This window comes from Bison bison, unplaced genomic scaffold, assembly GCF_000754665.1.
Source record: "Bison bison bison isolate TAMUID 2011002044 unplaced genomic scaffold, Bison_UMD1.0 scf7180017864508, whole genome shotgun sequence".
Lineage (NCBI taxonomy): Eukaryota > Metazoa > Chordata > Mammalia > Artiodactyla > Bovidae > Bison > Bison bison.
The window spans coordinates 888,373-905,180 of NW_011495064.1; the positions used below are offsets into that span (position 1 = coordinate 888,373).

General features: G+C 36.9%; 1 protein-coding gene across 1 annotated transcript in view; it reads right to left on the minus strand.

Annotated features, from left to right (window-relative positions):
• Positions 1 to 5,635: 5,635 nt before the first annotated feature.
• ZC3H6 (zinc finger CCCH-type containing 6) overlaps positions 5,636 to 16,808 on the minus strand; it is a 72,586-nt gene continuing 61,413 nt past the window's right edge. Inside the window, exons 8-12 of the mRNA XM_010829541.1 lie at positions 13,316 to 13,425; positions 11,987 to 12,237; positions 11,190 to 11,680; positions 10,635 to 10,868; positions 5,636 to 7,982 (exon numbers count right to left, since the gene is read on the minus strand). Of these exons, the coding sequence (XP_010827843.1) occupies positions 6,508 to 7,982; positions 10,635 to 10,868; positions 11,190 to 11,680; positions 11,987 to 12,237; positions 13,316 to 13,425 (2,561 nt within the window). The 3' untranslated portion in view covers positions 5,636 to 6,507. The remainder of the gene's footprint in view (positions 7,983 to 10,634; positions 10,869 to 11,189; positions 11,681 to 11,986; positions 12,238 to 13,315; positions 13,426 to 16,808) is intronic.

The following is a 16,808-nucleotide window of genomic DNA, read 5'->3' on the forward strand; positions in this document are numbered from 1 at the left end:
AGATGAGTGCAATTGTGCGGTAGTTTGAGCATTCTTTGGAATTGCCTTTCTTTGGGATTGGAATGAAAACTGACCTTTTCCAGTCCTGTGGCCACTGCTGAGTTTTCCAAATTTGCTGGCATATTGAGTGCAGCACTTTCACAACATCATCTTTTAGGATTTGAAATAGCTCAACTGGAATTCCATCACCCCCACTAGCTTTGTTCGTAGTGATGCTTTCTAAGGCCCACTTGACTTCACATTCCAGGATGTCTGGCTCTAGGTCAGTGATCACGCCATCGTGATTATCTGGACCGTGAAGATCTTTTTTGTACAGTTCTTCTGTGTATTCTTGCCACCTCTTCTTAATACCTTCTGCTTCTGTTAGGTCCATGCCGTTTCTGTCTTTTATTGTGCCCATATTTGCATGAAATGTTTCCTTGGTATCTCTAATTTTCTTGAAGAGATCGCTAGTCTTTCCCATTCTATTGCTTTCCTCTATTTCTTTGCGCTGATCACTGAGGAAGGCTTTCTTATCTCCCCGTGTTATTCTTTGGAACTCTGCATTCAAATGGGTATATCTTTCCTTTTCTCCTTCGCTTTTCGCTTCTCTTCTTTTTACAGCTATTTTGACCCTAAAGAGTTCTTTTTCTACTCTGAGCATTACACTTGCTAGCAATCTCTCAGATTCAGATCTTTTTAACAGAAAATTAATAAGCTAATGTAAGATACACTTCCTTACATAGAAAAGGACCTTGAATGCTGTTTATCTGTGTGATTAAGTAAAGTACAATCTCTGTGCACTAAGAATAAACTGAAGGATGGCTTACTGCTATGTTCTTTCAGGAAGGCCTGGAGGCTTTCCATCTACAAACTCTCATGAGGACATGGATCCCTGACAGTCCAGCTTTAACTACTGAATATTTATTAATATTAAAGCAAAGCAATGCACTGTGAGACAGATATTATTAGAAATATTTTTATTTAAAGTCAGACAATAGAAAGATGTCACAGAAGAAAACTACAGAAACTTGCAACAACAGAATGCAACTTGGAAAAGTTACTAGTAAATGAGAAGGGGGAAAAAAGATATTCCTGATGTTACCAAGGAATTTGTTAGTTCTGGTATAGAATAATTTATCAGTTCAGCAAAGTATACCCTTTGCTGGTATCTTTTGAACAGACAATAGATTAATGATTTAGTTAATCTACTAAATTAATAGCTACTGAAATCCTCCAAAGTCAAACAGTAAAGAAAGCATTTCCCCAACATTTGAGATACATGGGGAATTGAAATAATAACTGTAGGAAGTTTTTTTTTTATTAAAAAACACTACTTCATACTGAATAGGTCTAATCTGGATTTCAGCTTACAGATGGTGCTTATAAATCTCATAGAAAAAGGGTGACCAGAAATCTGGACATGGCACCACCCCTTACCAAACACACACTCCATCCTAGGACACAAGTGCATTAGTGCCCTCACCATGGGCAAGCACAGCAGCCTAGAAGTGACAAAAGTGAAATGACCTGGGCACTGGGACCCTGGATCGACACTGAGCCCTTTCTGAATCCTTGGTGGGGGAGCAGTGGGTTTAAGATAAGAAACATAAAAAAATTTTTTAAACTTTGGCAAGTAAGTATAGAAATGACTATTTCTCGATTGTCACTTTTAAAGGAAATATTCTACCTCAGGAAAAGATTTTTTCCTATCTTATTTGACTTCTCTCTCAAATATTTGGAGGGCAAATTCCTATAAAACAGAGGTGGACTAACACCTCTTATCGGTAATAATTAATTATTTGCCACCTTCTCTATTTATTTATTTTTTATTTTATGTTTTAACTTTACAATATTGTATTGGTTTTGCCATATATCAAAATGAATCCGCCACAGGTATACATGTGTTCTCTATTTAAAAAGCATATAAAATGTAGAGTCTATCATTAATGACAAATCCCCAAGACCTTGCTTGTAATGGAAGTTTGGAAACGTAATTAATTTTTTAAAAACTGGGCCTCTATGTATTTAATTCCTTTACAATAATCTATATATCAGACTCCTGACAAAATAATACTACCTAATGCAAATTTCATCACTCCTCTCAACCTTAACACCCTCACAGAGGTGTTAAAATTAATAGAGTCCTGACTACCCTGGTGGCTCAGACAGTAAAGCGTCTGCCTACAATGCAGGAGACCTGGTTTCAATCCCTGGGTAGGGAAGATCCCCTGGAAAAGGAAATGGCAACCCACTCCAGTATTCTTGCCTGGAAAATCCCATGGACGGAGGAGCCTGGTAGGCTACAGTCCATGGGGCTGCAAAGAGTCGGACACGACTGAGCGACTTCACTTTCACTTTCACTAAGCCAAGGAACAAGGAGCTTGATAATTTACAAGGTTGATTTTTTTTCTAAAATGCTATAACTAGCTCTATAATAACCTTTTTCTCATAAATTCTAAGTTTAAAAAACAAGAGATTCAATGATAAACCAAGCTATAATATATTATTCCAAGAACTCACAGTCATTGGGACAAACAGATTTTCTTTATGCCCACAGTGATTTTCCCAACTGTAACAACTGACTGTTGTATTCCAAAGGGTAATGACGCGTGTTTAAGGACAAAACACAAGACTCAAATTTATTCATGGTGTTAGAATAAAATGCTATTGGAAATTCACTAGGTTAGGCATATCTTCATAATTCTGGTTGAATTTTGAGGAGAATCGGAAGGGGAAAATTAGAGAAACAAAGTTTAAAATGAAAACATGAGACTTTCGTATGCAGTTCTTTCAAAGTACAGAAAGAATCCTTCATAGATCTATGGGAATAAATTATTGATCTAGTCAAACTTCCACAATGAAGTAGTAAAATCATCTTGTAAAGCTTGGAGGACTCTTAGAATCATGAATTATTGTAGAAACATGTTAACTCTTAAATAAAAGCTGCCTTAACCCTACGCTCACATTGTTTGGGTGGGTGGTGGGGAGAAGAGACAAGAAAAGAGAAGGCTGGTGCCCAATGTCTAATCAAAGAGGCATAATTAATGACCACACTCTTTCTAATACAATCCTGGAGTGGCTCTACCACATCTATTCTGACAGATGGAGGCACCTGCAAAATCTAAACTCAGATGGACGTTGGGAAGCAATCAAGAAGCACTTAACAAAACACCTACTGCGTGCACAGAACTAGGCTTGTTGCCGTGCGGAAACAGAAGAACAAGCAGACGCATATGGGTTCAGCCTCCAAAAGCATAAATTTTAAGACATACTTTTCATTTCTTATTTTAAAATCAGAAATTCTAAATGTTATGTTGTCATTAACTTAAAGTCCTTTCTTAGGTCTGTATCCTTTTCAAGAAAGCCAGGTTAAATTTGGGTTTTGTTACAACTGGTAGGTCCTGTTGATAAATAACATACTCAGAAACATAACCCCAGCAGTACAGCAATTGGTAACTACTGACACTGGTTCTGCAAATCACATGAAGTTCCTTGGGGGAGAAGGCATTACATAAACACGAAGTCATAAGACATTAGTGAGGAAAACAACTTCAAACACTCAGACACTCTTCGGTTACATTTTGTCAAGGCTTACACTTCCTAAACTAAGCCTTATTTAAACTAAGCAAATTTACTAATGATTACTAAACTTTGAACATAATATTATCAAGTGCTCCCAAACCATTTCTGAAGAGATGATTATAACTCTTCATCCTAGAAATTCCCAGAAGGCCCAATACTGAAGGAGGCAGGGGCACTATCAGTAGACTGCTTGACTGCAGATCAGCCCTCCACGGTACAGCCTTTCACACAGACAGCCTCTGCGAGGTGCAGTCCTCAGCCCAGAAGAGTGAACTCAGGGACAGCGTCTCTATCACAAGACTCTGTGCTGTGCAAATGGAAATACATTGACAAGCCCTAACCTCCAGGTCACTGGGAATTTCCAAACTTCAAGATGCCATTAACCAAAGAAAAATGCACCTTTTTCCAACAAGTGATCACTAAGAAAGATCTCAATGTCGCATGCGTGCAGAAATACATATTAAGAGGTGGGAGTAAATACCCTCATTGTTTCTAAAAGCCAACAGCCCCCACTGACTGAGGTGGCCACTTCACCCACACCACACATGCTACGATTGAAGCAAACACGTGAGTCACAGAACACGAAGTCATAACACGTAAGTGAGGAAAACACAACACAGACCATCACAGGATTTTCACCTTCTGTCAACATCCAACCTGTCTAAAGTGAACATGGATGTCAGACCCTGAATAGACACTGCAAGCCCATAGGGCTCTAAAGTAGAAAAAGTCCTGTGACTTACTGATACACAAAATGTTCAAGGAAATTGCTAACTTGATGGGTTAATACTCCCTGAAACAACTTCTCAGGCAATTCTACTGTGTCTTACTATCATCTGAAACTTCACAGAATTGATGAACCACACAAACCGCATTATATTATTTTTGAATCTGTACAACTTAATGCAAACCCAGTGGGAATGTAATGATTATGTGTATGAAAGTCATAAATCAATTTTATATTTACAAATACTTTAAAATAATAATTCATTCACTCCTTACATCAAATCTGTGAAGTCAAAATCATACCCATTTCACAGATAACAAACTAGACGCTGAGATAAAACACCTATAAATCAGTTCAGAAAAAGAATATGAATTCCCTATCATAAACCTCTAACCCTCATAAGTTCTTTCTTCCCTCTCTCTCTTCTAATTAATTCAGCAAGTAGCTTATATGAACATTCATAAAGGATTTTTTTACTAATCAATTATCCTTCGACTTGCTTCCAAAGGACAGCAAGTCAGAAAATACTTTCTATAATAGCTGTAAATTTCATTTTTTAACTATAAAATGTCATCCAGAATCATTTTAGGCAACAAAATAACCAAAGTAAAAATAGTAGGAACTCACATTCCCTTGAACAACTGTCCTTCCACTTAGAACACAATGAACTTCTGAGGTAGACAGGCATTGTTCTTGTTCACTTAACTGCAACCTCATTTCAGCGTGGAATCAGAGCAAAAAAAGCAAAAAGTGAAGACGGGAATAGGAAAGATATACATTAGTATTAAGCCATGTGCTGAGCTTTAGGTTCCCACACAAAAATTTGGCTGTATATTTTAAAAATCACTTCTCAAGAGCTGATTTCCTCTACTTCCATTACCTTTTACAATGAAATGCTCCTTTTAAATTACTTACTGGAGTTGTTACTAGCAAACACTGTCCGATACCTCTAGTTGAAGATATTAATATATACACTTAGCCTGAGACTTAAGTGTAATTCTTAGTTTTAGTTATAAATAATATATGTATAAAGTAAGTAGGGTTGCCATTATTTATATACTGCAATAAATATACAAGAATGAATACAAATTATTTTTCATAAAAGTACAATTTCGAATCCACTGAGGTGGTTTCCAAACTATGAGGACATTAAATACATTAAAACACCAAGCAGTCTCCTCTGTTATAGAATGCCAGCCAGGTAAGATCCGAAAGAGAGTCTTTATTGATAGCCATATACAGTTGACTATACCATCTCTGTGTTTTCTCGCTATTTAAGAAAAAATATAGAACCTGCACACTTAAAACATTATCAGTGCAATAAATCACTACAGACACATTGGATCTTTTAAAATTTTGTTTAAAACTGCCAAAGTCATGATGAATACAATTATTGCAGCTACACAATTTGAAAAAGTAATATAAATTATGCTGCTAAAGACAAAGACATCAAAATGCATAAACATCATAACATTAACAGCAATAACTCATAACTATTATTATGAAAAATTAAATTTAAAAAGTTATGTTAGAGAATTTGGAAATTTTTTACTTTAGCAAAACATTCTATTTATATATCTCCAACTTCTATGATACAGTATACCATAAAATACATTTAAAAGATATGACATTCAAATGCTTCATTTACACAAATAATATTGCCAGTAATAATAAAAGTGATGCCCTTAAACATGAACTGCTCTGCTAATATTAGATTAAAAAAATGTTTTCTTTACTTCACTTTACATTTTAGCTAGCAGTTAGCATTACATATTAGTCAGTTCTGTGTTGACAAATTTGAGAGGATCCTAGTCAAAATACTGTTTCTGAAAAGTAATGTACATTATATTGCTTGAAACTAACAACCATATAAAAGTGGTGATCATTTATCTAAACACTGATTATGAAAGACAAGTGGCATATATTCAGGCAAAGTGTTGAGTTCATGATGGTTTATTTACAATAAAAGTACTTTTACTGAAACTAACATGATATATAGGTTTCTATGTCAATGACTACAGTCTCTTAAAATTATAAAAATACTATATAAAATACCACAGGCTTTGGAGGATATAGCTTCGTGTGGTTCTGATACTAGCAGCTGAAAAGTGTTTATAATTTAAAAATAAATAAACTATAGAGGTAAAACAGTTACAAAACAGCAGGGGACTGCCAACAGTCAGGAGAGAGAAAAGAACTGCTTGTTTATACAACAGCTAACAAAATGGTGAAGCTGTTGGGTCAAAAGTTTTAAAAACCTCCTTCAGAGATTTGTCATCTGTTTCTTTGCTGGGATCATCACCGGGGGTGGGGCTCACCTGTCCCAGATGTTTTGACTGCCTGGGATCGCTGTACTGGGGTCTGATTAAGCCTGTTAACGCCTGGATTGGAAGGCTGTGCACTGCTGGGACTTGAACGGTACCGGAACTCCGGCGAACATCCGTCTGTGGGTCAGCTGGGCGGTCAACAGGGACGTCCACATTTGGAGCCATTTTCTGTGGTAGGATTGATTCTCCAGGAGGAGGCTCATTTTTGTCGCTACATTTTAAACTCCTGCTTTTTTTCTGGTTCTCTACATTTTCTGCTGCTAGCTCTGATGTAGAGGATGAACCTTGCTCCCTGGGGTCATACAAACTAATACCGCTAAGGACTGAACCCGGAGTTCCCAGGGGAAGGCCAGTTGAAGATGAGAGTTTGGGGGCATATGGAGGTAAAGCCCCAGGACCAGAACTGCTAGGTACTGCCCCTGAGGGCTGTGATGACCCCAGGTTTGACCTGGTCCCTAAAGGAGGGGCAGTCTTAGACATATGGGGGTCCTTCATAACTGCTTGATGAGGCTCTGTATTGTGCAGTCTGTGAAGTCTAGGATCAAAATTTTTTTGCAGCCTAGGATCTCCTAATTTACTTCCTGAACTATGTGAGTCTCCAAATTGGTCTGGGTAGCCTTCTCTGTTTGCTGTGTTCATTTTGGCTTTGGCTGCTAGTTTTCTATCAGTGGGCACGGTGTCTTGACGAAGATCACTTTTTGTATTCCACAACCTACTGAGCCTCTGGTCAGCTATAAGAGGGGGCAGAGGTAAATTGATTGAAGAGACTGGATCAGGTTTAGGTAAAGGAACTGGTAGTAAGTCTTCTGGAGCCCACACGATGTGTTTGGCAAAGTTGGGTTTGGTTAGGGTAATATCCATTTTAATGTGACTAAACTGTCTCAGCTGTGACCTTGGGTCCTGCAGCATCACACCAGGGGAAGAATCCAGAGGTATTAAGAAAGCCTTTTCTCTCAGTTCTCTTTCTGTATCTTCATCATCATCATCTCCTCTTTTGTGTCTGATGTTAGGGCCAGTGTTGCCATGATGTGAATCAAACTTGGCTCCACCAGCAGAAGAACTGCCATGACCGCTTCCATTCCCTCTTAATTTCCTGGGATCCCATGCAAGTCTGAGATCCAGTGGGGCAGACTCAGAAGATTTTCTAATGTCTTGCCTTGAGATAGTCCTGAGTCTAGGGTCGACGACTTGGTTTCCTTTATTCTTCTCTCTAGCAAGTCTCGGGTCAGTAGGAGTGCCAAGCTCTGTGGAAGGCTGCTGCTGACTCCTCAAAGTCTCTGTTTGTTTCTGTAACGTTCTCAGTATTGACTTGACGCTGCTCCCTTCTTCCTCTTCACTACTGGAGTACCAGTTAACAGTTTCATCTAAATGCAGACAAAAACTATTGTAAAGAGTGAAGCATTCATATTTGGCTTTAATTAAGATTAAAAAACACATAGACTATTTCTGAAATAAGGGTAGTCTAACTTCAAGACAATGCATCATAGAAATGACAGTTTCAACACCGGAACAAGATAAGATGTGATATAACAACTAACAATTCAGTCACTGCACTCGATAAAGAAAGAAGTGTGGCATCAGAACATGTAAAATGTCCTTCCAGTCAGAGAAAACTCTGGACCTTTCATTCCAGCTGGCCAAAGGGAACTCCGAAAGGTGTGGGAAGACAGGGGTGAGGGAGAAGGGAAAACACTCTAAAAGAGAAATACCAAAATGTGTTGCTGCTGCTGCTGCTGCTTAGTCGCTTCAGTCGTGTCCGACTCTGTGCAACCCCATAGACGGCAGCCCACCAGGCTCCCCCGTCCCTGGGATTCTCCAGGCAAGAATACTGAAGTGGGTTGCCATTTCCTTCTCCAGGGGATCTTCCCGACCCAGGGATCAAACCCGGGTCTCCTGCATTGCAGGCAGACGCCTTACCATCTGAGCCACCAGGGAAGCCCTCTTTAATTCAAGCAACCCCTTAAATTTCATACCTCTGGATTTATCAGATAACAAGGGAGAGCTATTTAAAAAAAAAAAACCTGGAAAGAAAACAAAACACTAACAATGATGGTTAGGAAGGCAAAGGGAACTGAGCATATATGGGCCCCAGGCTTTTCTCTCATATATTTTTAAATGTTTGACCTTGTGAATATATTACTCAAACACTAAATTAAAAGCAAAAAATGCAACTAACACCATAAAATTTACATACTTTAACTTTATAAGAACTTTGGGCCTTACTCTTAAAGCCTATGTAACTTCAGCATGAGCCATAATGTTAAGAAGCTTAACCATCAGAGGTCTTCCTCTAGTAGAAAAGGAAATAAAAACTGATGCCTCAGGAGGGTGGGTCTCCTTCCTCTCCATTAAAACATACATAGATTATCTCTGAATTAGCCATGTACATATATATATGTACACACACACACACTTATGTATATCATAGAACATCTTGAATCAATAGAGTAGCACATATATTCTCACTTTTATCTCACTGCTCACCAATGCATTTCTGTCATATGGAAATTTAGCATTACACAGTTAGTTTGAACAGAAGAATGCTACAGAACAAGCACTCATTTAGGGGAGGATGTGCCTTTAAAATAGTATACACTATATCACAATGGCAAAAACTTTAATTCATACCTCAGTGTCTGAAAAAAACTACTTCTAGACACTGGATCTCTCTTTTTTTTCTCTGACCTCCAGAAAGTCTAGAGCTAGACCTGTGGTTCACTTTCAACTGTTGTTATTTAAAATAACTGTAGTTATTTTAAACATTTCTGTGTAGGAGTTTCACTCCTCATAGAATTTGGTACTTAATCCAAATCCGATCCAAATAGGTAAGATGCTATTTAATTTTCACTTTCATATAAACATATTTTATAAACAGTCTTAAATTCTTTCTGGAATAAGAATGAATATGGAGCAGAAAGAAAGTAGAACAGCAGAGAAGTCAGTGGAAAGCAGGTACTAGAAAATGATTAAAAGGTTCCTATCAGCTTTTTATCAAAGGACAAATAAATTCACAAAGGCAATAAAATTTGCAAGAATGAACACAAACACAAAAAAATCTGTTTAAGATCTTTTCTGATTCCGAGAAAACAAGCCTTATAAAACATTACCAATTTTATAGTATTATATATAAAATGTTATGTCATTTAGAAAAGTTTTAATTTTTTTCTTTATGAAAATATAAGACTTTGTTACACTTTAAAGAAAGATTCACATTAAAATGATTATTTCTTAAAATTAGCACCTAAAGGAGTAAATATAAATTATACAGAAAATTAACTTATTAGAAATTCCTCATTTCCCTGTCATGGTAAATAAATGAAGGTTTAATACTATGTTTCCAAATGTAACAATGTTTATATCACTTGTGACTACTAGCGTTATCCAGTTTTACATAGTCATTCATAGATTTCATGTTTTGCTCATCTTTGGCCATGCCTCACAGCATGTGAACTTCTCTGATCCCTGCAGCAGAAGCATAGATTCTTAACCACGAACGAGGGAAGCCCTTAATTTCATGTTTAAGAGTGGCCAAACATATCAATTTTTTGACTCATAATAACAACTGGTTGATTTCAAGTTTTCTCCCCTTAACTGAATTAACTAACTGCTGTAGACTTATCAGTATCAAAAATACTAAGGGAAACTTAAAATATAATATTTTATATTAAAAATAATATCCTTTAATAGTATAGTAGAACCTGAAGGAAACAGCCTCTGCCCATAAAAATCTAATCACCAAATAATTTTGAACTTGAGTTACAAGTTAAAATTCTTAAACTCAAGGCTATCTTGTTTCTGTTCTATTTCTCTTCAAAAGCAAAGCTTAATAACAAGTGTGCTTCCAAGGCCTCACACTCCAGTCTGATTTATTGCTTCAAATCAAACCTATTGCAATTAATTACTAATGCATCAATGGCACTGGAAATGACAATCAATCCCAAGAAGACAGTAGCGGTAGCTGGAAATAGAATATGTAGATCCAAATAGATATGACGTTATCGTGACACCTGACGCACCTTCTTCCTTGCTCGGTGCCCTCTGAGGCTGGGTGCTGCTTGGCTCTTCATCTTCTTGGTATTTCTGAGTAAGTCTGACAAAAAGAGCTCTCTGGACAGCAGGGAGGAGACCCAGCGCAGGCAGGGCACCATGGCCTGCCACCTTACTGCTGCTGTCAGACCCACTCCCGCGGTTAGGTGAGTCTGGAACAACTGGAGCCTGGTGCTGGGCAAAGTCACCGTGCCACACCCCGTCTATATACACAGCACAAAAAGACACAAGACACTGATTGAGTGCAAAACTCCAGGAGGCAAATACCGCTGAGCCTTGTAAGAAACTGAGTTACAACAATATCACATTTGATTATCAGATTATCATGTAACAGTAAGCACTGTTTAAAGTTATCTCAAGGTCTACTGTTACAAGTATTTGGTTAAATTGAAAACACATTTTAATATTTCAACTTCATCATATTTTCCTTTATTTAAAACACACATGCCTTTCTTGTTGCTAAAGAAACATAGGACTCCAGATATTTTAAGTTAGAAATGAATTATTTAGAAAGGTAAACTTACCACCAGAGTGACTGGGTGGCTGAAAATTATGGACAGCATGCTGTGAATAGTAATGATCATAAAACTCAGCGGGATTTTGTAAGGACTCATAGCTGGTACTGAGTTGTCTTTCACCAGGTGGGTGCGATGAGCCTGGAGAGCAGTGATTCTCTCTAGGTACTTTCATCACGTGTTCTGGAAAGCCCGGGCAGTGGTAAGCACCACTCATATTTGGTGGTGTCAAAGGCGTATCCGGTTGACCAAGTACTCCGGCTTGACCATGAGGGCCCACAGTTCCTGGGGGGCCAGGCAGCAAAGGTGGGCTCTGTGGCACTGGTAGGCCAGGACAGTGTCCGGGGGAGCCTGGGTGGATCACAGGACTGTTGTGTCCCTGAGACATGTTAGGGCCAGGACCTGGACTGGACCCAGAACTATAGACATGTTGAGGATGTGGGCTGCTTTCCTGAAATTGTGGTCCTGGTGGTGAGGCACTGTTATAAAATGCTGGTGGCCTGTGGACAAAAGAATATTTCTTAGTTCAAAGAAAAGAGGCAAATAAGAGCATTACATCTCTAAATGGATATTGGACCTTTGCTGACAAAGGTCTGCCTAGTCAAGGCTATGGTTTTTCCAGTGGTCATGTATGGATGTGAGAGTTGGACCATAAAGCAAGCTGAGTGCTGAAGAACTGATTTTTTCGAACTGTGGTGTTGGAGAAGACTCTTGAGAGTCCCTTGAACAGCAAGGAGATCAAACCAATCAATCCTAAAGGCGATCAACCCTGAATATTCATTGGAAGGAATGCAAATTTAACTTACTTCTTTCCAATTTTATGTGCTAAATCCACAGTAGGTTTTACAACTATTTCAAAAAGAGATGGAATTTTCTTGAAATCATCAGAGAGATCTGTCTGAAAACCATCTTCAGGATCAGAAAAGGGAAAGTGCTCCAGTGGGGTTGGCAGAAGTCCAACTCCTGGAGGTGGTTTGGGAAGAGGAGTTATGCCATGCTTTCTAAGTTCTTCTAATTCTCTTTCGTCTTCATTTGCAGCTTCTTCAGTATTCAACACCTAAAGATAATTGGCCAAGATTTACTATTTCCAAACAAGCTTTCTTCCTCACATTTAAAACTGAGAAGACTTGAATAAACTAGTTTTGTTAACAGAAAAATATAGTATTAAAGTTGAAATAGATCGGAGATAGTGAACTACTTTTTTATAAAGAATATGAGGTTCAAAGAGGTAAAGGATAGTTCTCAAAGTAAATTAGCTTTTTTAGAGATCACATTTTGTGGTTACCAAAAGCAGAGGAACTGGATGAAGGCACTAAAAAGGTACAAACTTCGAGTTATAAGGTAAGTAAGTACTAGGGATGTGAGGCACAACACGGTGAGTATAATTAACAGCGCTGGACCGTTATACACGAAATCTGTTGAGGGTGTTAAGTCCTAACACCCTTCTCAACACGGAAAAAAATCTTTTCTGTTTCTTTAATTTCATATTTCTTTGAGATAATGGATGTTTGCTAAGCTTGCAATAATTTCATGATGTATGTAAGTTGAATCATTATGTTGTACACCTTAAATTTATACAGTGTTGTATACCAATTATATCTAAATAAAATTGGAAAGTAAATGACATTTGAACAAGAGCTCAACCAAGAAAAATAAAATTTATGATGGACTGGTTGAAAAAATTTGTGATGGACTGTTTTTTAATGGCAGAACAATGATAAGAACAAAATTTTTTTTTTTTTAAGGTTAAGGCAATTATATTATTTGCTATCATTAATAAATAAAGAACTGTAATAGGTGCCACTAACTGAGCTTTTACTCTTTACCAGGAGTGGTACAAAGTGTTTCATGTACATCACAATTGAATCTTATAAGAACAAAATATTCTTAATTCTTAGTCCAATATTCCTGCTTTTCTAACACACTACATTAACAAAATAAAACATAAAATAATAAGTCCTTGCTTTCTCAGCAAGAAAGTGAAGTTGCTCAGTCGTGTCTGACTCTGTGCGACCCCATGGATTGTATCCTGCCAGACTCCTCTGTCCATGGGATTCTCCAGGCATAAAATATGACTTATAAAACATGATTAAAGTCTAATGAATCTGTAATCAAGGTGCAAAAATATTACTCACTTTGTCCAAAAGTTTCTTTGTTTCTTTAGTCAGATCATCATGTGAAAATTTACAGTTGTCTCCTTGGTAACATTTTGCTCCACTATGATAGAACTTACATGGAAATTCATGTAAATAAAAATATTAAGGAACAGACCAAGTAAAATCAAACTCATATTTTAAAACAAAAAATACAACTGTGAAATCAATATAACTTTATTACCATATATTGTACTAAATTTTCAACAGTCACAGATTATTTAATTTTTAATTTTAAGATTAAATATTTTAAGTATGCTGTTGCAGAACATTCAAAAATTTTAAGTCTCTTCTACTCTATTAGAACTAGAAAACAATTTTTTAAGAGCTTAATTTTTTTGTTTTAAAAAACTTGACTGTACAAACTGTATTATTTTTTCTGTCAGTGATAGATATATATGTCTTCTATAATAGTAGAGTTAGTAATGTGGGTAATTAACACAGACTTCCTTAAAAAGAGCTCTCGATCAAGATTTACAAATCATCTCCCAAATTACCATTGTAAATAAATTATGTCTAAAATTTAGTGCAAATTCTAGCTGTTTTCACCACTCATCAAGAGAGTCATGTTAAGGTTTCAATAGTTTGTTGAGAGTACCATGCTAGGAAAATGTTACATATAAATAGAGCTTGGATAGTTAGCTAACTCCACTAGTACTTCCTCTAAAATGTCACTCATTTACTTACACTCATGTTTCGCTGCACTCGGCCTTTACTGCTGTGTGCAGGCTCTCTCTAGCTGTGACTGGGGGCTGCCCTCTAGCTGTGGGGCACCGGCTTCCCACCGCGCTGGCTTCTCCTGTTGCTGAGCATGGGCTCTAGGGTGTGCAGGCTTAGGCAGTAGCAAAGCACGGGGCGCAGTGGTTTTGGCATACTGGCTTAGCTGCCCCACAGCATGTGGACTCTTCCTGGACCAGGGATTGAACCTGTGTCCCCTGCCTTGGCTGGTGGATTCTTTTTTGTTAGTTACACCAATTTTATTTTTTTAATTGGAGGATAATTGGTTTACAGAATTGTGTTAGTTTCTGCCGTACATGAACATGAATCAGCCATAGGTATACATTATGTCCGCTCCCTCTCGAACCTCTCTCCCACCTCCCTCCCCATCCCACCCCTCCTGGTTGTCACAGAGCACCAGGTTTGAGCTCCCTGTGTCACACAGCAAATTCCCCCAGCTATCTATTTTACATATCATAATGTATATATTTCTGCGTTACTCTTTCAATCTGTCCCTCCCTCTCCTTCCCCTGCTGTGTTTACAAGTCTGTTCTCCGTGTCTGTGTCTCCATTGCCTGTAAATAGGTTCATCGGTACCATCTTTCTAGATTCCACGTATATTTGTTTTTCTCTTTCTGATTTACTTTACTCTGTATTCACCCACCTCATTAGAACTGACTCAAATGAGTTCCTTTTCATGGCTGAGTAATCTCCACTGTGTATATGTACCACAACTTCTTTATCCATTCATCTGTCAGTGGATATCTAGGTTGCCTTCATGCCCTAGCTATTGTAAGTAGAGCTGCAATGGACACTGAGGTTTCTTCAATAACCATTTTTTAAAAATTGAAGTATAGTTAATTTACAATGTCGTGTAAGTTTCAGGTATACAGCAAAGTGATTCAGTTATACATATGTATATATATATATATATATCTACTCTCTTTCAAGAAAACAATTTTTTAAGTAAAAACGGCTATAGCTATTTATAATGGCTATGGTATAATTTAATTATGTAAACTCTGTTACTTTCCACAATAAAACAAAATACTGAACAAATAAATTTTCAGCAAATGTTTATATCTATGAAGAAAATAAAGGGGTCTGATATGTAATGTTAAAGTTAAATATCCAAACAATCAAAACCACAGGCTAATCTTAAAATTTTGGAGACAAAGATCTAAAGAAAATATTAAATCTAGAAGTATAGTGAAAAATATACCATTTCAGCTGGTATATGTTCTGGGAATTTCTGAGTAGTTTCTGGAAATTTATTACTGAAATCATCACAATGATAAGGTCAAGAAAGAAAAATCATGTGATTATCTTAGCAGATACAAAAGACAACTGATAAAATTCAAGTTTTTTTAATATTAAAACCTCTTAGTAAAATAAGGATATATATTAGATGTTGTTGTTTAGTCTCTAAGTCATGTTTGACTCTTTGCAACCCCATGGACTGTAGCCTGCTAGACTCCTCTGTCCATGGAATTTCCCAGGCAAGAATACTGGAGTGGGTTGCCATTTCCTTCCCCAGGAGATCTTCCTGACCCAGGGATCGAACCCGAATCTCCTGCTTGGCAGGCATATTCTTTACTACTGAGACACCTAGGAAGCCGAAGGATTTACATACTTAACTCTATTTTTTAAAAAATCAATCTTAAAATTGTAGCCACAAGCCAAAGCAAAAGGGCATTACCTTTGAAACATGTTTTATGCTTCACAATACCTAGTATTTAACATTTTTTGGAAGTGTAGCCAATACTATTAAAATTGTCATGCCACAGATGGCATGACTATGGAGAAAAATATAAGAATAGATGGAAAGATTTCAGAAACAGTTCAATAAGGTGTCTGGTTTCTAAAGAAATACATCAAATCTTAAAAAATAAATTGTTTGAATAAGACAAATTTATTATAACATTTTGATACAAAAGGAGTATTTGGCCTTAGTAAGTATCAAACATACTATTACAGAGCAGAATGGTCAGATAGCACAAGGTATAATGGTATAGTACAGAAACAGAACTATGTTCGCTGAAAACTTAGAATATGGGCAGGTGACCTTTTAAATCTGTGAAGAGGAGACAATGAACTAACCATTTGGGAAATAATAAGGTCTTTACCGAAGGAAATGTTTCATATATATATATATATATATATATTTAAATTATTTTTAACTGAAGGATAACTGCTTTACAAATTGGTTTTCATACATCAACACGAATCATATATATATATATATGGACCATATACAGTGAAATGCCACATGGGTAGAGGCAGGAATACAATTTAAATGTATCAGAAGTAGGGAAGAATATACAGGGTAGTGCTTATCATTAGGTGGTAAGATTTGACAATACTTGAATTTCATAATTTCCAATAATGATAATTTATTACTTATGAACGCAACTAAATAATAATTCACAGAATAAATATGTTGCCAACTCCTTCAGAAAGCACAGCCTCTTGAAATACTTATAAATATTATTTAAAGTATGTTTATTTCAGATTTTTTTTTCCAAAGGGAAGTTATTTCATTTCCCTAAAGAAAAAAACTCAGTTGACCTTCTGAAGTGCAAAGGCTGAAGAGATCTGGTTTACATAATGTGTTATTTTAAATTTAAAACCAAACTAGGTCTAACACCATACACAAAAATAAACTCAAAATGGATTAAAGATCTAAATGTAAGACCAGAAACTATAAAACTCCTAGAGGAGAACATAGGTAAAACACTCTCCGACATATATCACAGCA